This window comes from Vigna unguiculata, chromosome 7 (genome assembly GCF_037176805.1).
Source record: "Vigna unguiculata cultivar grain cowpea cultivar isolate G323 ecotype 2 chromosome 7, ASM3717680v1, whole genome shotgun sequence".
NCBI classification, from domain to species: domain Eukaryota; kingdom Viridiplantae; phylum Streptophyta; class Magnoliopsida; order Fabales; family Fabaceae; genus Vigna; species Vigna unguiculata.
The window spans coordinates 47,445,312-47,472,637 of NC_140798.1; the positions used below are offsets into that span (position 1 = coordinate 47,445,312).

At 27.8% G+C, this 27,326-nt stretch overlaps 4 protein-coding genes, 1 long non-coding RNA gene and 1 pseudogene across 5 annotated transcripts; 3 read left to right on the top strand and 3 right to left on the bottom strand.

The window, feature by feature from the left end:
* Window positions 1-4,658: 4,658 nt before the first annotated feature.
* Window positions 4,659-6,041, top strand: LOC114190777 (uncharacterized). The gene is made up of 2 exons (XR_003605849.2): window positions 4,659-5,008; window positions 5,101-6,041. It is a non-coding gene; the product is annotated as an uncharacterized LOC114190777 (long non-coding RNA).
* A 6,125-nt stretch (window positions 6,042-12,166) lies between these two features.
* LOC146884917 (uncharacterized) lies at window positions 12,167-13,046 on the top strand (annotated as a pseudogene).
* A 1,775-nt stretch (window positions 13,047-14,821) lies between these two features.
* On the bottom strand, window positions 14,822-16,822 carry LOC146884918 (uncharacterized). The gene is made up of 3 exons (XM_085676076.1): window positions 16,732-16,822; window positions 15,626-16,266; window positions 14,822-14,881 (listed from the first exon to the last, which is right to left on the bottom strand). Exons 1-3 carry the CDS (start codon window positions 16,820-16,822, stop codon window positions 14,822-14,824), a joined length of 792 nt encoding a protein of 263 aa, XP_085532202.1.
* Window positions 16,823-18,233: 1,411 nt separating this feature from the next.
* LOC114193066 (serine/threonine-protein phosphatase 7 long form homolog) lies at window positions 18,234-19,856 on the top strand. The gene is made up of 4 exons (XM_085676077.1): window positions 18,234-18,859; window positions 18,932-19,019; window positions 19,091-19,489; window positions 19,569-19,856. Exons 1-4 carry the CDS (start codon window positions 18,234-18,236, stop codon window positions 19,854-19,856), a joined length of 1,401 nt encoding a protein of 466 aa, XP_085532203.1.
* Window positions 19,857-23,479: 3,623 nt separating this feature from the next.
* Window positions 23,480-24,344, bottom strand: LOC114191448 (uncharacterized). The gene is made up of 2 exons (XM_028080619.2): window positions 23,724-24,344; window positions 23,480-23,581 (listed from the first exon to the last, which is right to left on the bottom strand). Exons 1-2 carry the CDS (start codon window positions 24,342-24,344, stop codon window positions 23,480-23,482), a joined length of 723 nt encoding a protein of 240 aa, XP_027936420.2.
* Window positions 24,345-26,239: 1,895 nt separating this feature from the next.
* On the bottom strand, window positions 26,240-27,107 carry LOC146884919 (uncharacterized). The gene is made up of 2 exons (XM_085676078.1): window positions 26,475-27,107; window positions 26,240-26,341 (listed from the first exon to the last, which is right to left on the bottom strand). Exons 1-2 carry the CDS (start codon window positions 27,105-27,107, stop codon window positions 26,240-26,242), a joined length of 735 nt encoding a protein of 244 aa, XP_085532204.1.
* Between the last annotated feature and the right edge of the window lie 219 nt (window positions 27,108-27,326).

A 27,326-nucleotide genomic window follows, 5' to 3' on the forward strand; every position in this document is an offset into this window, starting at 1 on the left:
TAACCTAAATTTAAAAATGGTCCATGATGAATAATGTTTGGTCTCTACACTTTCAAAATCATTATTTTTAATTTAGACAACGTAAAATATAACAAATGACGTGTCATGTATTATTTAAATTTTTTTATAAAATGAAAGTTAGCATTGGCTAAATTGACTTTTTCACGAACATTGAAAAAAATTTGTTTTCGGTTCTGTGACATATAGTTTCACTTTTTAAGTTAGTTAATTATATACTATTAGTAATTATACGTATATTGTGCGACGTATATTCCATATTTTGATTTATGAAAATGTTTTTTAAATTTATATCACAATTATATATTATAATATATAAAACAATTTTTCTCATTTGAGTTACTAATTTCATTTTTATTTTATCCATAATTATATTCTTATATATAACAATATTTAATTAACTAATGTGCATATTTCACATTCCAATTATGTCTTTAATTTTATTTCAAAATTAAAAAATTAATAATATTTATAACAATATATAAAGAAAACTTCTCCTTTCAGTATTGACATTTTATATTTTATTTTACCTTTAAATATATCTTAAAATTAAAAAAAGAGAAATTTTTTCAATTTAAAAGAGCAATTATATACGTTCATCTAGAATGTTAATGGGGTGGGTAGGTACGTTTAGTAGTTTTTCCGTATCTTATTCGTTTGATAGATATTCGTCATGTAACTGCATCCATATATGTGCGGGTACCCGCATATTTTTTTAATATCCATGGATATTCACAAGTATTCGCGGATATTTACAAAAAAAAAAATTTAATATTTAACAACATATTTTAACCATAAATTTAAATAAAAATATAATGCAAAAAATTCATAAATTTCAAAACAAATGCAGATAATTTATTTAAATAGTGTTGAACGACAATTTATAAAGAAATGAATGTTTTTTAAAACCAATTAATAAAAAATAATTCATTCAAACTCGATGTTTTAATATTTTAATCATGTTTTGTTGTTTAATTTAAAGTAGAATATAGTGGATACGAATATCTACATATATAAATACTATGATACACATACCTATCTATTAACATGCGGATATCAAAAATATTCATACCCGTTATTTACATATATCCATTTCTTATCCATATTGAATTTGACCTGCGTGTAAAAATTTTATTGACATTTCTACGTCCGCATAAATTACTCATATATTTTAACAATACAATATAATATAAACAAACTATCTGGTGATTTTTTTCTTTTACTACGATCACCGTGATGCAAACCAACTCCTTTCGTTCGTTAATAAATATTTTTAATGATTTTATTTTTGGTGGTAAATGACTGAGAAAATATAAAAAATATCAAATATAGTTGTACTTTTTAAATATGAATGTGAGATTAAAATTCTTCGTTGTTTTAAACTTTAATATATTTTCATTTATAAACTTTAAAAATGAATTACATTAATCTTTTTACATGGTAAAATGTGTTTTATACGAAAATGTAGTGTAACACAATTTAAATATTAGCTAAAAACACGATTTGATATGTCAAAATAATTTAAAAAAATTGAATTAAAAAAATTACATATTAATTTTTAAATTTTGAGAATTGTCATTAAGATTTTCCTCGAAGTTTTAAATGCAAAATAAATTTCAATTCTGGATCGAATTTTAGGTCTAAAAGTATGTTTAATCTCTTGAAAAATATATATAATAATTACTTATTTCAATAAGTGAATTCTTAACTACTTGTAATTTAAAAATGTGATATGAATTTTTTTTTTAAGAGTGGTTTACCTAGGTTTGATTGAGATAAAATTTGTTTGTTCTTGCATTTTGCACTTTAATACAATTTTCATTACTCAATAGATTTGTAAGAAATTTAGAGTTTAACTATCGGCCCTACCTAACTTTTCATACATCTTAATTTTTTAAAATATTCAATATTGGTCACACAAAAAAAGTTATTTTCTGGAATAAAATAAAACTGTGCCTAATAAACTTTTGTAGTATCATAATTGAGATTGGGTAATCCGTGAACACAATCACATAGCTTTTAGATTTCATGACATCACATTCACATTTGGTAAACCAAAGTTGTTGTTGATAATGATACATATCTGTTTGGAAAAAAAGAAAACATTGTGATCACATGTTATTAACTAATTCAATTGATTATAAGAATTTATTTGAGCAGATGTGGTTTTAGAAAATTTTGATTTTTTTTAAAAAGAAAATTACGAAAAGGAAAAATAAATAAATAAAATTAGGTAGGTGGAAGTAGGACTTCGTCTTAAGGTATAATTTTAACTCTTTTTTTCTGAATAATGGAAAATAGTATTTGGTATATAAAACTTCCCTTCAATTATAAAAATAAACAATAAATATTATATTTATCAAAATGTATAAATTAAAATCATATATACTAAATGTCATTTTTCTATTGAAAAATAAAAAAATTGAAATTATACTTATATAATACGACCTTTTTAAAGTAAAATCATATATTTTAAATATAATTTAATTTGTTCTATATTTTTTTATATTATATCTATTCATAAAACAAATTTTGTGACTTGCTATTATTCATCTACCATTTTTTTTTCTTGAAATAGGAATAAAATATCTCCTTTCGGTGGTTTAATCTCTACCGTTCAAAATTTTCCGATATTTTCTCCTTTTTATAGGTCAATAATTGAAGACCAAATGCATGCTGGCCCGTGAACTCTTTCCAGTTTTCTTAATATTGGTTAATATTGTTATAATTGAAATTGAATGGGCCAACACAGAATTTATTTTAATGATTTTTCTTTTTCTAAATCCCAAAATTAGGTCTTCAGAAATTATTTTAAGAATTATTGTCTTGTGAGGAACACACTACTTAATAAAACAGTATAAATAAGTGAAATAGTATAAAAATGATAAAATGGCTAGTTCTCTTTTTTTATTAGTTTAATTTAATTATTTTAACATGTTTATATATTTTAAGAAAATGAGAAAATTAAATAATTAAAAATAATATAATTCAATATATTACTGAAAATATTACAATTTTGAAATTTAGTACAACAAAGTTGTGAAAAGGGTTCATTTTTCATGAGAATATTTATTAAAATATACCACTCACACTTAGGAGAAATAAAGTGAAAATGAATAGTATTTACTTGAGGAGAAGTTTGAGAAGGTGAAGAATAGGAAAAAAAATAGAGATAATTTGATATCATTCAATTAAAAACATTAGTATATTATTGTTAACAATTATTGTATTTATTATTATAATTTGAAAAAGGGAGAAATAACACATGTGTTTATAGAAGCGTGTTATTAAAAAACAATAGTATGTCAAAATGTGAAAATAGAAGAAGCAAAAAGTAAGAATGAAAGTTTTTTGAAAGCAAGTTATTTTGCTTCCGCGTGATGCAAGCTTTTAAATCGAAAATAATAATGATATTACGTATAAATTTAGTAATATGAGGTACGCTAATTTATGGTTATTTTTTTCAATTAAATATTAAGTGACAAAATAAGAATATAATAAAACATAATGCAATCATAAATGTTCAAAAAACATTGAAATAAAAATAATTGAAATGAGTGTTTGAGAATGACGTGTAATCATTAACACACGGCAATAATGAAGAGGATATTTTTGAAAAGAGTTTAAGAAGAGGCATGTAGATTTAGCAGCAACAAAATGAAAAAGATCTTTTGTCTTCACACATGAATATTTTTTTCAAATGCATGCTTTACTCCAAACTAAAGCTATTTTGCTTTCTTTGTCGTCTATTTTCTAAAATTTCAATCTTAAAGTGGAGACACTTTGTTATTTTCTTATGACAGATTAAAATAGTGAACCTTTTACACTAGTATTATAATATTCATACAATATCGATTATTTTTAACTCAAAGTTGTTGCCTAGGTTAACCACCCTTCGATCTTATACAACCAACCAAATTACAATACTTTTATTATTTCTCGTTGAATATTTTAATCTATGTTTTTTTAACTAATATTTAAAATAATAAATGGTTGCATGTGACATTATTTATTTTGCAGTGGAGATCAAATGAAACGGGTCATAATTAATTTGTAACGTCTGAAGTTAAGTCCCGACCAATAGTTATAACATTTGATTAAATAATAAACTTTTGATGAAGTGATAAATACTCGATCCTAAGACAACAAAAAAAATTATACGTCTCCATCTCACAAATTCAGGAATACCCATCTCTCAATATAATGAAGTTGAAACAAAATTTTAATATCTAAAATTAAAAAACAAAAATTGCAAATGCAAACGAGTAGTTTACTGTGTAGCCATTAACGTGATACATTCAACTTTAATTTGTTTATATTTACTTTATAAGATTGATGTGGTCCTTAGAAGCAAATTTTAAACTGATTCAATCCACAAAATTAAAATTAATTTATAAAATAAAATTTATATTCCATTTATATATTATAAAATTATTTTAACTTTAATCGACGTGTAATTTTGAACCGTGATTCCAAACTATGACTTTCGAGAGCCACTACAAAACATGCTATAATATAATAGCTATTAATAGAAAAAGAGAAAAGTTCAAAAAAAGAGAATCTTGGAGCTAACGTGGGAAGAAAACTTAGATATTTCGTTACGCCTTAATTGGTGGAAGAAAAAAAAAAAACCACACCTTTTATCTCGAAAAAATTGCAGAACTCACTCTCATAAAAAAATTTCTTCTCGAAAGTGGAGACCTTTCAATTATTTTTCTCTGTCATGAAAATTTGATTATAAATAGAAGGAGTGTGTGGGAGAAGGATCAGTAATAGATCTCATCCAAAGCCAGTGAAGGTGAATGTTATGCTGCTAAAAAGTTGTGGTGGTTTAGTTACAATGTTGCTTCTTCTAAGTCAATGTTATGCTGAGTGATTCATTACACTTCATAGCTTCAAACATGGATCGCACAGAGGAAACAACACTTGTACCTAAACCACTTAACTTCACTCTTGTTGCTTTCTTCGTCTATCTTCTATGAAGTCTCAGGTGCATCTGTTCAACTTTTTGTTCATCCTTTTCGTTTTCGTTCTGCTATTCAATCTTGTATTAAAACATAGATCCCATGTTCTTTTCTGCAGTACCCTAATTCAGTTTCGATTCTTTCGAACAGGATAGCCTTAATGCTTTTGAATTATTTTTCGGGTGTAGGGACCAAGCACCTACCGTCAACATTTAAATTACCTTTTTCTCCTCACTGCTTCCTTCTTATGTAACTCGTCGTATCCTCCGTTCCGCCCAATCTTCCTTCTTCCTTGATCGGTTGGTGGACGGTCAGGCGGACGATCGGTGTACGTGTCTAAAAGGCTCTGATGCTTAAGTTAGTTAAGATCGATCGGTAGATGATTGTACCTATTGTAATAAATATGAATTAAAGATTCTCACAAACCTACCTTGGGCCCCTATTTATAGTTTCCGATGTGGGCCTGTGATTAGGACTCCTTAATCATGGCCCAATGGCTTTTTAATTTTGATTACTGACTTATTTTATCTTAATTAATCTGACTGACTGTCTGGTCCAGGCTCCCGTTTGGCCGACCAACCGAGGGTCGCACGGCCTGACAGGTTGCCCTTTAAAGGTGAGAGTCTCTATGAAGATGGAGACTAAGTTCAAATGGAGATGAAAGTGGAGGGAGTGTTTAGTTCGTCTGACTGATGGGTAGCGGATTTAGTAGATGGGTAGCGGATTTAGTGTGCTCAGAGCTGAGACTCCGATAGGCTGGTCGCCTCAGCGTCTGCTACGAGGTTCGTCCGTAACGGGCGATCTGTAGCCGTTTGACTTTGGTCCGCTGGGCCGATCTGCCAATGGACCGTACAGTACAAATTCATTGTATTAATTTCATTAATTTGCCTAAATTTATTTTAGGTAGATTACTAAATATATTAGAAGTTTTACATCGACTAGAGATAAAACAATTTATAATGTATAAGTGAGATACAAATCTTACCTTACAAAATGATTTTGTGAGATTGAGTTAGACTTAAAGTCCACTTCTTAATAAAATATATCATTTTGAACAAATTGGAATTGAGTTTATATTTTGTTTTATTTAAACTAAGTAAAAAGTGGTCTTATAGGTGAAGAAGAAGTGGAGATTTGACCGCTTTTGGAAGGAAAAGAAGATAAAGAAAATTTATTGATATATCTCCCAGTAAAATTATGATTTATATTCGATTTATCATTGGATCTGGCCATGGCCGAAATTTTGATAGTAGTTTTATAATATATTATTTTTCATTTTAACCGCAGGGATTGTAAATTGGAAGTCTATGCTCACAGAAATCAATCTCTTATTATTGTTTTACTTTAGGTTTTCTTTGTTTTTCATATTTAATAATATTATTGTTTTGATGTATTGATTTTAGAGAGTGTTATTTTTTTTTTTGGTTATCTTGTTTTCACATTAAATCTTAGTTGAATTTCATTAATTACTTTTTATATATGAGTTTTTACTTCTAACAGCAAGAGTTTTTTCAAAATTAAAAATATTGATATTCTCTTATTTTATTATTATTATTATTTTCTACTATTGTTGTTATCATATTAGTTTTAAAAAAATCATGCATATTCTCTGTTTTTCTTTGTTCTTGTGTTGTTTACCATAAAAGTACTTGCCTTGAATGAGATTATTTGAAATTTTTTAAAATTTGTTAAATTTATACTATATCTAACACTCCAAGAATAAAATTACTGTAGTTCTCGAAGAATCAAAATTTGTACATCTTCAAAGAACAAAAAAAAAATATAAGTTGACTTAGGAGTTTGTCCTATTATAAGATAATCCATTAATATTTAGTAATATATAACTTTGGAAATTAATTAAATTACATAAAATATTTAAGTGACATCTGATAGATATGCATTTTGCAATGAAATATATTTTTAATTCACTTGTGAAATTCATATTATTTTCTTAATGATGGAATAAAAAACATTCATTTAAAATGAATACCAAAACCAGAAAGTTGAAACTGTAGAATAAATATGACGAGCCCATTTTAAGTCTAACATTTTGTTGGTAATTCTTCCTACACCCCACTTTTATATCTTCATGCACCCCCATAAAATATGGAATTCCAAAATCATCCCTTCTTAAAATTATAATAAAAATTCCTACACTTTTTTTAATATTTTTTGGATGAAATATTTCAAAAGATATTTTATAATCCAAAAATACATAATATTCAACCCGAAAAAATATATAAAAATACATTTAGGAACATGCGTTTCGGAAAAGCATTCGAAACATATTTCGAATACGTTGACCTTTTTTTATATTTTAAAATATTTTTTTTAGAAAATATTTTCGTATCGAAAATAACCTTTTGAAATAGTCATTTTAAAATATAAAAAGAAAATTTTACAAATGTTTCAAAATATATTTTTTTAAGTAAATATTTGTCTATTAAAATTGATCAAAAAGGTATTAATTTTTGTTTTATTTGTGATATGATTTTAAGTATGGTAACAATTTTGTATATGTTTCAAATGAGTAATTTTACCAATATAATATATTCTTAATATAAAATATCGGAATGGATAACTTTATCATTAATTGTCAGTGGTTAAATTTTGGTAGCGAGTAGTTAAACTCATAACCTCCCTTCCTTCGTGTAAGGTGAGTTATCAGTCTATTGGACTCACACTAATTTAATTAAAAAATAATGAAAGGAGGTATTTTTATGACCTCGATCCATTATGCAATTTAAATATCCAACTCTTTCATCAGTTTCAATTTTGATCAATGACAGAAAATAGAATGAGAAACATAAAGACAGAAATTGTGAGTGTCTACGATGATAAAATTTTGGTGTTTGTTGGTTCATCCCTTCTCTTTTCTACACATTTTATTATTTTGTATATTATTTATTTAAAAAAGATTTGATCAGAATTTTGCTTCCATTTATTATATATTATTTTTGAGATCTTCCCGACACTTCGAACTACAGGTCACCTTATCATTTTTAAGTTAGTTTTGTTATATATATATATATATATATATCATTGATTAATATTTTATAAAATAAATAAACACTTTAATTGTACGGTTGTAAATAAATAAGACTATTCAATTCATTTTAATTGTAAAATAAATAAATAAATAACTAAATTTATCTATCTAACCTATTAATTTATAATAGATCGAATCAGATAATAAAGTTTTTATCTCAAAAAGTAAAACAAATTAAAATAATTTATTTTTAACTCTAATTCGTGTGAGCTAAGTTGAATACACCCTTCCAGTTTCAATTTTTTTCATCTTTATAATTTTGATGCTTTTTAATTGTTTTACTTTTTATCATCAATCAAGATTTTGCATTATCTTTCTCTTTAGCCTTATTATCTCTTACGTGATGGATGTAGTCTTATTTTTTATAAATTTGGATACATGGTCTAAGCCCATGGAAGTAAATTTTTATAACAATTATAAATACTAATTTAAAGGTTAAAATACTTTTTTTTTTCTTAATTTTCGTCAAATTTTGTTAAATAAGTCATAATTTTAGTTTTGTGTTCAAATATGCCACAATTTTCTTCAATTTTGTTCAATTATGTTCTTTTTTGGTAACACCGTTTAAATCATTACCGACAATGAACAGTGACTGTCACATGTCACTTCGTGATTTTTTTTGGATTTTTTTAAATTTTAAAAAAAAATTAAATGTCCACGTGTCAACCTGGTAACGTGCCACATGTAAAAGTCAATGTTCTATATTCAATTTGGTCTCTATATTTGTTATTTTTGTTCAATTTAGTCCCAATTTTGTTTAAAATTGACCAATTTTGTCCATATTGAAGATGTGACCAAATTTAATTTTTATATCAAAATTATAATGATGTGAATTTTAATATATCATATAAAAAATATTTAATTAAAAATGTGAATTTTAATATAAAAATTAAATTTTGTTTCAGTTTGGAGAGGGACCAATTTGGTTCATGTTAACAAAAATTGGGTCTAAATTGAACAAAAATAACAAATATACGGACAAAATTGAATATAGAACATTGACTTTGACACATGATAAGCTATAAGGTTGACACGTGGACATTTAAAAAAAATTCAAAAAAATCACGAAGTGATACGTGACCATCAATGCTCATGACCATTAATAATTTAAACGGTGTTAGCAAAAAAGGACTCAATTGAACACAATTAACGAAAATTGAGACCTATTTGAACACAAAACTAAAATTAGGACTTATTTGACAAAACTTAATGAAAATGGGACAAAAAGATATTTTAACCTAATTTAAAATAAACAAACATCATAGTATTAATTATTAAACAAATCTCTTAACTTATTATGGAAATGTAAAAAACTTGGATATATGATGAAATGGGCAAACAGGAGATTGGTGTGGGAGAAATCCTTGTTACATGTCAGTGGAGATTTGACATAACATGATGTAATATTTTTTTGTAATTTTGGAAACACTCCAATGTCGTTTTTTTCAGTGTCGTAAACGAATCTAATATACTTTTTGAAATCACTAACCAAGAAATAATAATAATTTCTATTTCCTGAATAAGGTTTTGCCCTCTTGCTTAGGTTTTCCAAAACATCCATCTAAATTTCGAGCTATGTTTCTTTTTTTAAAATTTATTTTAGAAGAGTGATTAGATTGAAAAAAACTTCATTTGAAAAGGTATTCTATATATATATTTATAATATAAAATTGGGTTATACTTATTTTATTTATTATACATGTGTGTGTAATAAAATTTTTAGTTTTTCATGAAAAAAAAAAACAAATATTTGCTATTCTCACGAGTCTGAACTCCCACTTATCTGGACCATTCAGATCAATAATAACTTTAGTGGTGCGATCTTGTGCTATAAAAAGTAATGCCCTAGCATTTCAGATTTTAAACCATGGTCATTATCAATGCAATTTTTTTTCAAAAGAAATAAATAATTGAGAATGATGACGCTAAAAAAAACACTAGTGGGACTAATAGTTGCACAAGCTGTTCAGGAAATGAAAAATAGTATATTGAATATTTTAAATCTATTAAAAACTTTTGTATGTGTAGTCAATCTTTAAAGTTTCAAGCATTTTCAAAACTATATCAATAATACAATTTAATTTTAAATATAAAAAAATGTTCACAGTCAAATATTTAGAAATTATTATTTTTAAATATTAACAATGTCAATTATTTTGTTTTAGAATATCAATGGAAAATAATGAAACTTCTTCTAAAATTTACGTTGTTGGAGGTGAAGAAAGAATGTTGATGAGTGAATCTTTTTATAGTTTATGATCACAAAGAAAAAATCCAGAACTTTATTCATGAAAGCAAAGTTGAATCATCAATGGAATGAGGATAATTTGCTTAGTCCAAATTTTGATATCTTAATGGTGGAAACAAGTGGATTAAAGGATCCGACCTTTAAATAATTAGAATGTCTTTGGTACAATTGTAAGTTTAGACTTCATATCAATAAGTTGAACATGGAATTCAAACTATTTAGGTAAAGTATTCAAATTTATATATAGAGTTAAGTATTTCTTTTAGTCCCTGAATTTTGAGACGTAATTAAAATTTATCTATGTATGAAATTTTGATATATTTTAATCCTCAAACTTTAAAAATGAATGAATATATAGTCCTTTTAACCCAATTACGTTAAATTTTTTAATTTTTTTTTAACTTGTTAAACACGTTTTATATTAGCATTTGAGTTATTCTATACTGTTTGACATGTTCCTGCTGCAATGTCAGTGGGAAGATATGTTTGATATGTAAAAAAGAAATAACATAATTGGGTTAAAATAATTATATCCGTTCAAATTTAAAATTTGGAGATCAAAATATGTTAAAATTTTGAGAGAGGTACAAATTTTAATTTCGCATCAAAATTATTCAATAATTAAAAACGTACTTAAACCTTATTTATATTTATTTTTAATTAATAGTTTCTCACTTAATATTCTATGTTTAATGTTTATAGATGCCAAATAGTTGAAGAAAAAAAAAGTTCAAATAAGTTCAAATGAGTGTGATGATATTTCTATTTTATTTATTATATCTAATATTTTTTTCTCCTTCATTATCGAAGACAAGTGAAATTAGTTAACATTCAAAATATTAATAGATATTTTAGTTGTGATAAAACTTCAGTTGAAAAATTGTTTACTTTTTTCTATAATTATTCAACATTTATTTATATTTTATTTAGTACTTTATTTTGATTTCAATATTACAAATTTTATTATTTTTTAATATTTGATATTAAACAAAAGAAATTATGTTTTGTTGACACCGAATATCATTAATATATAATATCATGTTTTACTTACTATATTTTTTCTTTTCTTAACTTATTTAATTAAAAATTAAAAGAGTAAGAGTTAAATACAAACGTCATTATAAATTATAACAATCGTTATAAAAAACAAATAAAATCATACCACTAAATATAGAATAGGGAAACTTGTAGCTAGCAGTGCCATTGTTTCCTTATGCATGCGCATTTTTGATTTATTTTAGGGTAACGTTGACAGTAACATAAAATAGACAATTAACGCAATTAACGTTTAGGATTTTATGTTTGATGTAAAGAAGTTAAATATTAAAAATATTGATGAAAAATTTGTAAATAAGTGATTAAATTTTTATGTCTGACATTCTCTAATCAGATATAAATTTTGTTGACAGTAAAATGTTCTGAATGCATCAATAATTAATGTTGAAAAATAATATTTTAACTACTGAATTCTAATAATTTTTTTTCATAATTTGAGATAATTTTTTAAAATAATTTTCTATTTTTTTATATTTTAAAATCAATTAAAAAACATCATTTCAGAATATACGAAGAAATGGTTTTGTGTGTGGGTGATGAAACTGGGTTTGTCGTTGGTATGTGGGGATGGCCCACAAATCACGTGAAGGGGGAAGGTCCTATAGCAACTGTAGAAGACAAAGAATAGTCATTTACAATCTCTTCTAATCTTTTCATCTTTTCCTAGCCAATTATCATTTATCTCTCACGTGGGATTCTTGCTCCCACCACCCCCCTTTTTCGTCTTCACACGCTCCTTCTTCTGTTCCTATCCTTCATCTCTCTATATATAACCTTTTCTTACTAACAATTTCATGCTACTATACCTCTACTTTACTTTTATAATCATCCATGGCAGACTAGTCTTCTTCTTCATCTTCTTCTCCTGCTTCATACATTCATTTGGTGCAGCATCTGATCGAGAAGTGTTTGATATTTCACATGACCAAGGAAGAATGCATGGAAGCGCTCTCTAAACATGCAAATATTAATCCTGTTATAACATCCACTGGTATGATCTTAATTTTCTCTCTACACCAAACACCATGCACACATGCAACATCGTTGCAGAGTTGTATTTGTTTTAGAGAACTTGTACTTTTCAATTCTTCCTCTTTAAATCCCAAGGAATTTTACTTGAAAACATTAGATATTACAAACTGAAAAGCCTTTGAAGAAAGAAAGAAGATTGATGACATTGTGAAATAAAAGTTTTGAATTTTTCCAATAGACATGAGATTGTATATGAGACATATATATAAGTTGCAGTACCAACCAACCAAAACAGAAGCATGCACGTGAAGATGTTATATATATATGATAATTAAAGAAACATGATGAATTAATGTATATATTATCAGTGTGGAATGAGCTAGAGAAGGAAAACAAGGAATTCTTTGAGCCTTACTACACGAAGTGGAAGGGTAAAGACAAAAGAGTGTGTGAGGAAGAGACAACACAGATAATACAGAAGATGATCTCAGACTCAGATTCCTCTAAAGATGCAAAAGGCCACTAAACAGTTGAAAAGGATGTGACATTTGGATTCTTCACTCCTTCAAAAAACAAAGCCACACTCATTCTCCACGATCATATGTACATGGTGTCACTATTGTTAGCTATGGTGATTATACCTACTCTACTCAGCTACTTCTCATGCTTTATTATGGTGCACGTCACCCATGTAATTTTATCTCAGATAGATATGCAGTATGGTAGCAGTGTTTCGTCATCTTTCTCAAAGTTACACCTATTTCCTATTTACTTCTCACTGTAAATCCATTGTAACATAGAACATTGCATTGATATCCCTACCCATAGGATAGTATATCAATCTATTAATACAAGAGATAAGAAAATAGTCCTCTAGCAACCCAAATCAAAGAGTCTAATATCTCTCAAAGGCATAAAGATTTAAACACATGATTAGACACAATCAAAATATTAAAAAATTGTTTGAATTTTTATACACTATTATTCAAGACCATTTTACATTCCTAAAAAAAATATTGTTTCTTTGATTTCAAATGCATCAATGTCACCCATACAATATCGGTTTGTACAATGATGTAGTAAAAAAATGAATATATACACTTAAATGTTGGTCATACAATTTAATTAAAATATACTGAATGTGTGAAAAATTATAAAGTTGCATAATATTATAATAAAATTATATAAAAATATAATTAATTCAATATACAATATTTTAAAGAGACTTCACATATGTTGCAAATCATTCTAATTATTCAAAATACTATAGTTTATCAATCTGATTTTAGTGTATATTTAAAAATATAGACATTAAATTAACATAAAATTAGAGATTTTGAGTTATGTAAACTCTTAAACTAATAAAAAGGTGTGCCTGTATAGAAAGAGGTAGAGTTTGCAGAATAAAATGTTAAATAGTATTAATAATATATATTTTTAAGCTTTTTCGCCTTTACTTGCTGAAGAAAAATAATATTGTTCGAACAAATGTAATGAAAATAATAAAAATGTTAATTGAATAAACTATGAAAGACATATAGACTAACACAATTTATTGACCGAACATGGATCTTGCGATTACTTTTTGTCTACAACTTTGAATTTATCTCCTATTCATTCATGTTCGGATTTTATGTAAAGGAAAAATAGTGTTTTTTCTGAAGAACTTAAAAATTTTTGTCAGAGAAAATGTTATTGGTTTGTATGAAAATGCACATTTTCAAACTTTAAATTTTTTCAAATAAATAAAAATTAAAAAAATTTCATGTCATATTTCTTTTATACTCTCCTCTTTAACCGATAAAAACACTGTTATTAAAAAAACACCCCTAAATATTAATTAATGAAATCATATATTTTATTTAAACCAAATTTATATTGAATAATATATTTCATATTTTTCCTTTTCATTGCTTTCGGTCTCACACCAGTTTGATGTTAACTTTATCTCTATCCCTATCAAAATAAAAGGTGTCCACATTTATATTAATATTATTTCTTGTTATTCAATATTTAAAATGAACTATTGTTTATTTTCATAAAATTTAATACTGAAATTTTATTTTTAAATAATATCTAAAAAATAAATTTTGCATATAATAGAAACCAAAATAAGAATTTAAAATGTAAACAATAAATTCCAAAATTTTATTTTTTTCAGGTTATTTTAAAATCTTATTCTCCAGAATAATATTATTATTTTAAAAATGTTAATCTTTGCATAAATAATTATGAAGTCTAGAATGAGATCGGTAAGACCTGTTATATGAGCTCTGTGTGTCTCAGTGTTTTGCATTTTCTACTGAATATAGTAAGAAGGTGAGAGAATATGCGGATTGAAAATAATGTCCCAATGAATTAAAACATTGAATTAGCCTCCCCTCAAACAAGGGAAATATTTTAGTGTCAAAGCATTCATAGCAAAATTCTTGCATAATTGCATAATATTATCGATGTTTCATAATCATGTGTTGTAATGGGCAAATTGTTGATGTGTTAACTATATTTCCAATATCAGTTATCCAAGCCACAGAGAATGAAACTGGATATGTTAGAACCATCAGATACATTCTCCTAGTGAAATATTGTGATTTGTCAAGCAAATACAACAATATGAAAATTGACATTTCATTAGATAATGCAATGTTGGGAAGATTGGTGATTTTATGGCTAAAGAAAAAGTTTTCTTGGCTTCTTGTCAATTTTTAATCATAAATTTCTGCATAGATAATCATAAATCTGAATGGAAATGTTCTCCTTCTGACAGAAATTGGGAATGCAAGGCAAACATGCTATTGTTTCTTCCATGTCTTGAGAAAGTATTCAAATCAATATTTATTCAGAACATGTTTGAATAAATTTCTTCTTAAATATATTTAGAAAAATAAAATAAAAATTTTATATTAAGAAAATTGTCAAAACTCCTACTGGTTTCTTATTCCTGCTACACAAAATAACTGATTTCTGCGAATATGTACTAAACACACTCAAAATAACTGATTTCACATATAGTAACAAACACACTCAACCTAGAGATGCATAAAAGCAAGTCGAAGCACAAATTATATTAAAATAAACCACAAGTAGCAGAGATCCAAGAACAAACTAAGTATCAACATGAAACACTTTAGAAGTTTCACACCCTATAAAAAATATTAAGCAAACAAATTAATGAACCATGCTGCATAATTAGTTAAAGAAAATAAAAGAGAAAAACCTCAACATTCTTGAAACCCCTTTACTTTGTGTATATTAAACTACAAGTAAATTAAGAGCGATAATGAAATTTGCATATTTGTATAAACAAATACAACATACCTTGTTCATGTCCAACTCGACCACCTTTTCCTGCAAGACGCAAACCTCTTTGATGTTGAATTTGTTGAGTAAGGTAATGCTTGAGCTGCTTGACATGGGCTGAACCACTAAATCATCCATCACCATGTAAGTTACTACCTCTTTCACAAAACCACTCTTTTCGGCAGAAATTTCAACACTTGCAACCTTTTCACCAACAAATTGCATTACACTGTCCATAGTATTCCCACAATACTTCTGAGGACAGCGAGTGGTGTTATTACATGTGACGTAACCAAGGTGACTTGGGCAGCTGTAGAACACGTGGGTGGAGGTGTTAGAAGAAGTGTCATTGATCGAAGGAAGAAGGCCTGAGATTTGTGAAGAAACGGGGGCACTTGGCTTCAACAGCAGATCCTTATGTTGCTCTGTTTGCATGTAGGTTTCATCCAGATTTTCAACACTTTGATACAGATTGGCTATGGAGCCAACCATTCGATTCTTGTTGAGAATCCTTATGACAGTAGCAATGGGCAAGCAGAGCAAGTTCAAGAGAAAGTCTACGACCGCTTTTGATGCTTCTGCGAACAGTAACTTCTCGTGCTTTGAGTCGATAAGCAATTTCAGAGTCAATTTGATGGGAAATTTGTAATTCTGGGTCACTTTGACCAAGAATTTGCAAATATGGGTCGGTTGAAAGTTTAATTGTAAAAGTGGATCGTGTCAGGAAATGACGACATTAAAGGTGAAGTCATTCTCCCAAAGGCCGGTTTTTGCATATACCACAATGAAGTCGTCTGGCAGAAGGCCGGTTTCAGTTTTTGATTTTTTTTTTCGTTGCAGTTTTATTTTATGTTTTATAAATTTTCAGTTTTCAGTTTTTTAAACCATTTAGATTTCATAAATTTTTTGTACACAATTTTATTAAGAATAGTTAGTATATTTAATTTGTTGGGAATTAATTCTTTTATTGGTATAATAAATTAATTTTAAAAAATACATTACATAATAAAAATAACATAATAAAAATTCGCAACCAATACATAATAAAAATTAGATAATGAAAATAATATAATAAAAGCTACATAATAAAAATAACTAGAAAATTGGATAAAGAAATAAATTACTGACGGTAGGGACAGTTGCCCTTATGATGTCTTTCATTTCTACAATATGATCATTTGCTTCGTCTGTTTGGATTTGGTTCATCCATCTCATTATGGATTCTATTAGTTGGTGGTCTTCCCCTTACCCTACGACGCATGTTTGGGTGTGGAATGAAATTTGGTCCAGTGTATATGGACCAATATTCTTTATTCCTAACCGGATGAAACTGTATTTCATATGCTTTGTTGATGTTGTAGAGGCTATAAATTGGATGGATGTATGGGTTAGGTCTATATGCGAGAAAGAGCAAACAATTATTACGTGATGACAAGGCAGTCGAAGATTTTAAAAATGACCACAATCACACCACCAATCATTTAATTTGACTGTAAAAGACATTGGTAGGCGGTGATCATGTGGAGAAAACATCTCTTGAACTTGAAATTCATTATTGTCTCATGAGTATCGACGCACTTGACACATTCTAGCTTGTTGTTGATTTTTTCTAATAATAGTATTAATTTTCTCTGGATACTGGTGGTCTGCTCGTAACATGGAGTCTGCCTTAACCCCTCTCTCAACAAACCATGTTGCAGTCCTTTCAAATGTTGCCTTAATTAGAGCACAAATTGGTAATGAACGAGCTCTTTTCAAAACAGAATTCATACATTCTGCCAGGTTTGTTGTCATGTGTCCGAATCTACTACCCCCATCGTAGGCCTGAGTCCATTTTTGTAGTGGTATCCTATCGATTCAAGATGCCACTTCTGGTGAATGTGATCTCAAAGCCGCCAATTTAGCATCCAATATGGGTTGTTTCACCTCGTAAGCTGTAAAAATGCAATTATATTAGTTAATTTAATTATCGAATATGGTGAATGAAAGAAAAATTTTATTACCCATATTCTTTAACCGGTTTTTCAATTTGTGCACAGTTTAAATTTTGCATGCAATGGTATAAATGAATGGCAGCTTTTATTGCTTTTTCTGAATGCACGAAAAAAGACAGTAACAGTTCACGAAAATAATTATGCACTGCACGAAAAAATAGTGCATTGATGGACAGCTGCATTGTGCATTAACGTGAGTGTTGAAGCTGGTATTGGTTCAAATAGCTTCAACTTGTGCCCATATTCATCACTTTGGATTGGAAGAAAATTTTTTCAAGTTGTGCGCGGAGAGTATTCAAGACTTCATCACTCTTTTAGTTGCTTCTACTTTCAAGGTTTAAGTATCATTTAATATTTTTTTTTTCAATTAATTTGCATACTTATGTTCTAATTTTCATTTACCATTTTTAAACATGTTTAGCATGGCACAAAATGGATGCCTACCTCGAGATATGTCACTACTCCGACTTCAGCACGAACATATCACTCACGACTTATGGGAAGGACGAGAACGAGTTCTTAAACCGAGAAGAGCTGAAGTTTGGATACTAAACAACCAAGACATAATTGATCCCCATGTCTTAAATTTAATTCATCAGGTTGGATTCAGACATGTCTTGTATATTCCGGACATGGATGTGAACCACTTCCTCATCAGTTCTTTATTCGAAAGGTGGAGATCAGAAACTCACACATTTCACTTCCCCCATGGAGAGACCACTGTGACACTAGAGGATGTAGCCGTCCTCCTTGGCCTACCGATAGACGGAGATGTGGTCACTGATCCCACTATGATTCAAGACATATTCTCCACCTTCCATGAACATTTAGGTGTCATTCCTCCACCGACGGTGATAAGAGGGAACTCAATTAGAGTAACTTGGTTAAACACTACCTTCAAACAGCTTCCACCAAATGCAAACAATGATGTTATTGCTCAATATGCGAGAGCGTACATTCTCACATTGATTGGAAGCATTTTAATGCCAGACATGTCCGCAGCTAGGGTACATGTCATGTACCTACTTAGGCTAGCTGACTTGAATGTAGTTAGGAATTATAGTTGGGGGTCTGCAGTCTTGGCTTGTCTATATCGTTGCCTAGATCATGACATTCACCTACGCCAAGAAAATATTGGTGGATGCATGATTTTGTTACAATGTTGGGCTTGGGAGAGGATTACTTGTATAGCCCCACAACTTCAACCTTTAAGTGATCAGGAGATGGCTGATGGGGATGGTTTCCCTGTCTGTAGAAGGTAAAAAACTAACTTTTAAATTATTTTTTTCTTGTCATTTAACTAACTTGAAATTGCAACATTTTTATTTAGGTGGATGAACGTAACACATCGGATAAATCCAACTTCAATTTCAGTTACTGAATTTCGGTTGAGAATTGATCAAATACGTACAAGACAGGTAATACTTAAGGTAATTGAAAATTTTTTGTTTTTAAAAATTTAAAACTAATGTCTACAATTTGGTTTCAGTTCTTGTGGAGGCCTTACATTCAACCCGAAGTTAGTCGATTGACTGTGGTTGACATCCCTCTGGTGTCCAGAGCAACAATACCAAAAATTTGCTTCGCGATAGTAGAAATCCATCAGGCGGATATGGTGATGCGTCAATTTGGTTTAAGACAAAACATTTCGCCTGAGCCGGTTAACTTGGATCAAGTTCATAGGGATGACTTGAGGGGGAGAAACGACAGAGATTTGGTAGCACATCATCACCAATGCATTGCAATTTGGAATGATCGACAAAATCGGATCATTCAAGGTACACCATTCAGCGAAAACGGTCATTTGCGTGATGAAACACCGTATATGCAGTGGTACATAAACCACATTATCCGCTATATATCTCCATCAGAATCTTCTGACGATGAGGTTATTTATACTACAATGTTGTACATTTGTTTATCATACATACTTATTCATGACAATAACCATGTTATTTATTTTACAGTACGACATATCACAAGAACCTTCCCAGCCTGCTTCACAACCCTACACTGCCCATGTTGGGTCTTCTCCAGATTTCATGCATCATCACCAACCCTTTTTCGGACCCCTATGGGTCAAGATCAAATATTTGGACATTCACATCCTCAATTTGACAACCCATCAAACACCTCATTCCCACTCGTCCCTTCCTCATACGGTTTCTTCCAAGCATCAGTCAAGTTATGGTGTTGGTCCATCACATATGTTTGGAATAACAACCATGACACCACCATCTGCCTCTTATACATGATCTTCATCATCAATGTCATCCTATCATCCGCCAATGCCTTCCCAATCACCACAAATTTCGCAAAATGTCCAAAGTCATCAAGATGAAGATGATAATGATGATGAACCACAACAACAACAACCACTAAGACGTCCCAACAGACCCAGAAGAAGACCAACATGTGGAACCGGAGGACATAGATGACTGTTTCATTATTTTCAAGTTACTAAATTATTGTATTTTAATTTTTAATCATTTTAAAAATATATTAATGTTTATTTTTATTTTTATTTTAATTTATTATCATTTACTGTTAAAAAAAAACTAAAATGAAGTCGTCATCTGCAAAGACGACTTCACCGGCGCCACACCAGAAACCGGCATTCCGCCTGACGACTTTGATTTTAAAAAAAAAAAGAAAAATCGTCATGATGGAAGACGACTTCACCTTGAAAGTCGTCCGCTATCCTAACGACTTAACCTAGTTTCGCAAAAAAAATTGTGGAACTTTTTTTACAAATTCACGTAAAAAGTGACCCAAAATTACAAATTTCCCGAATTTGGTCGAAGAAGATGATGCCATGCTGATGGATGAGGTGTTATACTCTAACAATCTTAACCTAGATGTGATTGTTGACAACTATATATAAAAAATGAAATTCATATATACGACGAGTTTGGAATTTGGATGGAGAGGTAGCCAGCCATTGCGTTCAATCAAGCTTTTTCTTTCATTACTTATTAACTACTCGAGCAAGTGAAACGGCATGCATGACTAAGAATAAACAAAACAAATAATATCAATCAATAAATTAGTTTGCAAAAGTTAATGGGACACTGTAATCGTCTCCGTCTGTTTATATTTACAACGTGCAGTTATTTTTCCGTATCTACGACGTAGGGAAATTATTTGACTTCCCTTTGTTGTTTTTTTATTTGAGTATAACTTTAACTTTGTTTTTTCACTTATAATTAAGATTTAACTCGTAAAACGGTATCATTTTTCGATTTTATATATTATTTCAAATTCAGCTTTCACGTATCACCGTAACACACCAATATTATTAAGATTATTGAAGAAAATAACAAATTTGTATAGTTAATTATTTTTTTTATATTGTTTGTTGTATTATTTCGTTACAAGAAAACATCTAAATAGTAACTAATTTTAGTGACTGATAATTATTAGTAATTATAGTGACTAATAATTATTAATAATTATAGTGACTAATTTAGATATAAATTTAAAAACTAAAAGTTATTGATTACTAAAATAATCACTATTATAAATAAAAAATTATACTTAATTATTAAATTGGTCTTTAAAATTAATTACCATAATTTTATCTACCAAAAGAAATTGATTACTATAAAAATTAGTTACTTAAATTTTAACTATCCATATGAGTTAATTTTTAAATTAGTCTAGTTTTTTTCGTTGCGCTCTTTATCTTCTTGAATGAATAGGTATCAATCAAAATCAAAAATACAATTGAGCTACTATAACTTTGACATATTTTATTATTTTATTTTCACACATTGATTATTACATGTTCATCCAAATTCAATTAAATATATACTTAAACGAAACGTGTTTTCTACTCTCTCTTTATATATATATATATATATATATATATATATATATATATATATATATATATATATATATATATATATATATATATATATATATATATAAAATTTATTGTGATACACTAAAACTTTAATTTGGATAATTTACACGTATATGTGCCCGATAATTTAAGATATTTTATCGATATTTGTTAATGAAATATCTAATTTATAAAGTAGTAATTCTCTTATGATAATAATAATTTATAATTTTTTATATTGATAACTTTAATATATATTATTTTAATTTTGATTCACATAATAACAATAATATATTTATCATGTTTTTAATAATTATTGTACATTTTTTAATATGTATATATCACGTATCATATCCTATTATTCTCAAGATAAACGTATCAAGATATCGGATATGTGTAATAAATTTTCTTAGAGATGATATAATTTCATATTAACTAAATGAGTTAAAAAAATATTTTTACACGAAAATTGCATCATATTTTATATATATATATATATATATATATATATATATATATATATATATATATATATATATATATGGACTATAAATAAATGTATGTATCTACCTCTATTAAAACATATTTTTTAATGTATTGTCGGTAAATTGTCATATATGTCCTTTCGTTATCAACAAGTATAGTCATAACTTATCAATACCTATCGAAAAATTAAAATAACTTGATTTATAATTGTTAATAAGTAAATTTTAAGTTTAACTCAATCTTACAAAATCTGTAAGATGAGGTTTTCACCCACTTATATATTATGATATTGTTTTAAATATCTCCATTCAATGTGACCTCAGTACACATTAACGAGTAGTCCAATAGTAGGTAAAATAATATATCCAACAAACACAAATCTCGCTAAGATATATTATAACTCATGACTCTGATATAATATTTAAAAATGTAAATTTTAAATGTAACTATATCCAAATTCTACACGTAACAATGACAAACAAGAAATATATATGACAGGAAAATATCTAAAGATGAAGAATATTCAAAATAATATTGATAATAATTTAAGTCACATTTGCAGTTTGTTAAGAAAAAAAATCTCGAATTTATTTCTTTAAAATTAAAACCCTTTTAAAAAATTACACTTTCATCAACTATTTGTTTTAAAAGTAAGGTAAAAATGATAAAAAAAAAACTAATAATTTCACGCAAGAACAGAAAAGAATATCCGGTAGTGACGACAAAAGAGTCTCGCGGAGGAGGGATAATGGAATTGAAGCAGCAGTAGGACCTGTGGAAGCAGAAGTACATTAACCCATTTTCTGTTTTATTTTTTTATTGAATTCACTTAAAAAAATCAAATTAACACGTAATAAATGTCTATGTCCAAATTTTCATTCTATAATTTTTAATTAATTTTATGATTATTAACGTCAGCATACATTAATTATCAGTTTTACTAATAAAAAAATTGTTAATTACATAAAAACTAATTTAGATATTAATTTATAAAATAAAAAATTATTAATTTGTTAAGATAGTTATTATTATAAATAAAAAATTATAATTGATTTTTAAATATTTATTGTCTATCATCTCCATTGCTGTATCCTTTGACTATTTATTATTTATGTTTTAATTAATCATGAATAGTGTAGATTAGACCTACGCACACCGTATATCATCGTGTTAAAAATTTTAAATAATACATATAGAACAAAATCATATTTTTTTCCTTTTATTTTATGTTTTATGATCGTTGACAGTTAACATACCATATGATAAAAGACATATAGTTTTATGAAAACAAAATCATATTTTTTCCTTTTATTTTATGATTGTTGACAGTTAACATACCATTGGATAAAAAGATATATAGTTTTATGATTGTTTATATAGTTTTTCTTTATGTAGATTGAATTGGTAATTTATCATTTTTTAATAAAATTTTAAAATGGTACATATTATGTACGGGATTTAAAAGGTAATCTTAATTATTTTGACTGTTTCCAACGAAAAAGGAAGAGAATAATTTAGGATGATAATAATAAATATAGTGAAACCCTACGCCGAAGCATGATTGTTGAACACCAAAGCATGATTCTTGAGAAAAACATCTGTCAAAACCGTCTTGGACTGCAGAGAAGCCCTTACAAGATTCACAACCTATAAAAAAAAATATGAAGAAAAGAAAAAATTAATGAAGCATGATGGCATTATTAGTTAAAGAAAAGAAATATTAAAGTAGAAATAATGGTAAACCTAAAGACAGTGATATATGCATATTTTATAAAGATATATAACATGCCTGCTTGATATCCAACTCGACCACCTTTTCCTGTAAGGTGCCAAAATCTTTGACGTTGAGTTTGGTAAGTAAGGCAATGCTTGATAGGGGGTGAATCACTAAATCATCCATCACCATGTAAGTAACAGCCTCTTTCACAAAACCACTCTTTTCGGCAGAGATTTGCTTTGGAACCTTCTTACCAAGAAAACGCATTTCCCTGTTCATAATAGTCCCACATTTCTCAGGACAGGAAATGGTGTTATCGCATGTGACGAATTCACAGTGTTTTGGGCACCTGTAGAAGAACACAGTCGTGGAGGTGTCAGAAGAAGTGCCATTGATTGAAGAAAGAAGGCCAGAGATTTGTGAATACATGGGGGTACTTGGCTTCAACAGTAGATCCTTATGCTCCTCTTCTTGCATGTACGTTTTATCCAGATTCCCAACACTTTGATACAGATTGCCTAAGCTGCCAATCATTTGATTCTTGTTCAGAATCCTTATGACAGTACCGAAAGGCAAGCATAGCAAGGTTAAGAGAGAGTCTACAACCGCTTTTGATGTTTCTGCGAAAGGAACTATCTCACGCTTTGAGTCTATAAACAATTTCAGAGTCAATTTGGTGGAAGAAGATGTCATATTCTCTTATTATCTCTTAACCTGTATTAGTACATTCTTTCCTTTCATATCAGTAGCTACCTGCTTTTTATTACTTTAATAAGTTACAAACAGATTCTTTTATCTTTTCACTTTTCTGTTTCTACATAATTCTATATATAATTCTGTTTCTATTCTTTTCTCTTTCAAGTTCAAACAATAATGAGATTCACTGTAACTAAAAATCTATCTTTCTTCTGAATTTGTTAACAAATATATATATATATATATATATATATATATATATATATATAAAAAGATAAAATGTAAGTATATATACCTTATAATTGTTTCTCAACAAATAAGAAATTAATTTCTAATAAATTAAGTCTTATAAATTTATACAAAAAAGTTAATAAAATAAAAAGAAATAAATAGAATGTTGATAACAAAATAATAACTATAAGAAAAAAATAAGATTAGATAAATATAAAAAGAGATAAAAATAATAATAATAAAAAGTTGATTTAAATGATCTTTCAAGGTAAATTTATAATTAGTTACCTTTAAATTATTTTTCTTAATTTCAAACTAATTAAAGTAAATTTTTAATTAACTTGTTGGTCTTTTCGTTACTAACCAAAATAGATTCTCAATCAAAATTAAAATTTTTTAGATTATTTGTTATTCTGTTAAATTATATTATATTTGATTATGTATATTCTTTTGTCTTTTTATAAATAAAAAACTAATTAACCAAAGTATATACTTTATTATTTTTTATTAAAGATTTTAGTACATTCTTAATTATTAACAAAAACTTATTCAATCATATTAAACTTCAAGACCGGTTTAATATGTATTCATACTTATGTGTATGCTTACTTCCGTGTTATTTCAATATTAATTAATTTATATAAAACAATAAAAAATTATAGTGAAGGAAAAATAACTTTATGAAATTAGAACACCAACTAAAAATTTATGAGAATAAAAAATAATCACACCAAATTATTATATTATAGTAAATATTTTTTTATATAATTACTCGATAAAACTACACTTATGATAACAAATTACAATTACATTAAATTAATTATAATTTATGTTTGAGAATTAAATTAAATTAAATTATTATTAGTGGTTTTAATTTTTATTGGTATTAAAAATGATAATTAATTAATCAAAACCTTTTTTTTAGTAAATTATAATTTTCTTTACAAAAAATCTTTCTGTTTGTGTTGTTGTTATTTTTATTCTGTTTTGGAATTGTATTATAATTAGAAATGCGTTTTTTTGCCTAGTATTCTTTTTCAGTGATTTTCGGTTTACGGGTTTCAAGATTTTTTTTTTTTTGCATATATTTTGACAAGGAACTGAAATTTTTCTACAAAAGTATTAATTAGATTATGGTTTAGTCTTTTGGTGGGTTGCAGATTAATTTGAGCATAATTCAAATTGGATTTTCTATGGAAAGATAATTAGTTTTGAGAAAAAAAAGACTAATTATGAGTTCAGAAGAATAATAGTTTTTTTTTAATTATTTTTATTAATGATTAATCTTAAAATAAACTTGATTTGTGAAAAAATTTAGATTTGAGAACGGAAAATAAACTCGAGACTTCAATATACTAAACCAGGTTTTATATATTTTATCTTTATATAGTGTTTTGTATACTATAATTTTTTTATTTCATATAAAAATATATAGATATATCAATTAGAATATTTGAATCAAATTATTAAAAAATGAAAAAAAATAGAGACTTTAAAAGCTATAAATAAATTTATAAAAATAGATAAGAAAAACAAATTATAGAGTACATGTTGGTGCTCTTTGAACGAAAGATATCATAACAATATATATATAGTATAAATATAAGTGAAAATAATATTAGAGAATAATTTAGGATGATAATTATAAATATAGTGAAACCCTACGCCGAAGCATGATTCTTCAACACCAAAGTATGATTGTTGAGAAAAACATCTGTCAAAACCGTCTTGGACTGCAGAGAAGCCTTTAGGAGATTTACAACCTATAAAAAAATATGAAGAAAAGAAATTAATGAAGCATGATGGCATAAAGAAAAGAAATATTAAAGTAGAAGTAATGGTAAACCTAAAGAGCGACAGTGATATATGCATATTTTATAAAGATATATAACATGCCTGCTTGATATCCAACTCGACCACCTTTTCCTGTAAGGCGCCAAAATCTTTGACGTTGAGTTTGGTAAGTAAGGCAATGCTTGATAGGGGGTGAATCACTAAATCATCCATCACCATGTAAGTAACACCCTCTTTCACAAAACCACTCTTTTCGGCAGACATTTGCTTCGGAACCTTTTCACCTAAAAAGTACATTCCACTGTTCATAGTTTTCCCACATTGTTGCTGAGGACAGGGAGTGGTGTTATCGCATGTGACGAAACCCAAGTGAGATGGGCACCTGTAGAAGAACACACTCGTAGACTTGTTAGAATTGTTAGAAGAAGTGCCATTGATTGAAGGAAGAAGACCAGAGATATGTGAAGGAACGGGGGCACTTGGCTTCAAGAGTAGATCCTTATGTTCCTCTTTTTGCATGTAAGTTTCATCCAGATTTTCAAGACTTTGATATAGATTGCTTAAGGAGCCAACCATTTGATTCTTGTCCAGAATCCTTATGACAGTACCGATGGGCAAGCAGAGCAAGGTAAAGAGAAAGTCTACCACCGCTTTTGATGTTTCTGCGAAAGGAACTATCTCACGCTTTGGGTCGATAAACAATTTCAGACTCAATTTGGTGGAAGAAGATGCCATATTCTTTCTTATTCTCTCTTGATGCTAGTTTCCTTTGGGTTTCTTTCTTATTCTCTCTTGATGCTAGTTTCCTTTGGGTTACCTGTTTTTTATACTTTAATTAGTTACAAATAGATTCTGTTACTTTCAGTTTTCTGTTTCTACTCTTTTCCCTTTCAATTCTAGATTTACTGGAATTAAAAATTTATCTGTCTTCTCAATTTGTTCACAAATGTGTAT

Bases quoted from the DNA above. Each gene is read 5' to 3' on its own strand.
- LOC146884919 (XM_085676078.1), bottom strand. From the start codon at position 27,107: ATGGCATCTTCTTCCACCAAATTGAGTCTGAAATTGTTTATCGACCCA. The intron at 26,342-26,474 runs GCATGTTATATA...ATTTTTTTATAG, and splicing joins TCGAGTTGGATATCAAGCAG to GTTGTAAATCTCCTAAAGGC.
- LOC114191448 (XM_028080619.2), bottom strand. From the start codon at position 24,344: ATGACATCTTCTTCCACCAAATTGACTCTGAAATTGTTTATAGACTCA. The intron at 23,582-23,723 runs GCATGTTATATA...TTTTTTTTATAG, and splicing joins TCGAGTTGGATATCAAGCAG to GTTGTGAATCTTGTAAGGGC.
- LOC146884918 (XM_085676076.1), bottom strand. From the start codon at position 16,822: ATGAGATGGATGAACCAAATCCAAACAGACGAAGCAAATGATCATATT. The intron at 16,267-16,731 runs GTAATTTATTTC...TCTTGGTCAAAG, and splicing joins GGCAACTGTCCCTACCGTCA to TGACCCAGAATTACAAATTT. The intron at 14,882-15,625 runs GTATGTTGTATT...ATATTTCACTAG, and splicing joins TCGAGTTGGACATGAACAAG to GAGAATGTATCTGATGGTTC.
- LOC114193066 (XM_085676077.1), top strand. From the start codon at position 18,234: ATGGATGTGAACCACTTCCTCATCAGTTCTTTATTCGAAAGGTGGAGA. The intron at 18,860-18,931 runs GTAAAAAACTAA...ATTTTTATTTAG, and splicing joins GGTTTCCCTGTCTGTAGAAG to GTGGATGAACGTAACACATC. The intron at 19,020-19,090 runs GTAATACTTAAG...ATTTGGTTTCAG, and splicing joins ATCAAATACGTACAAGACAG to TTCTTGTGGAGGCCTTACAT.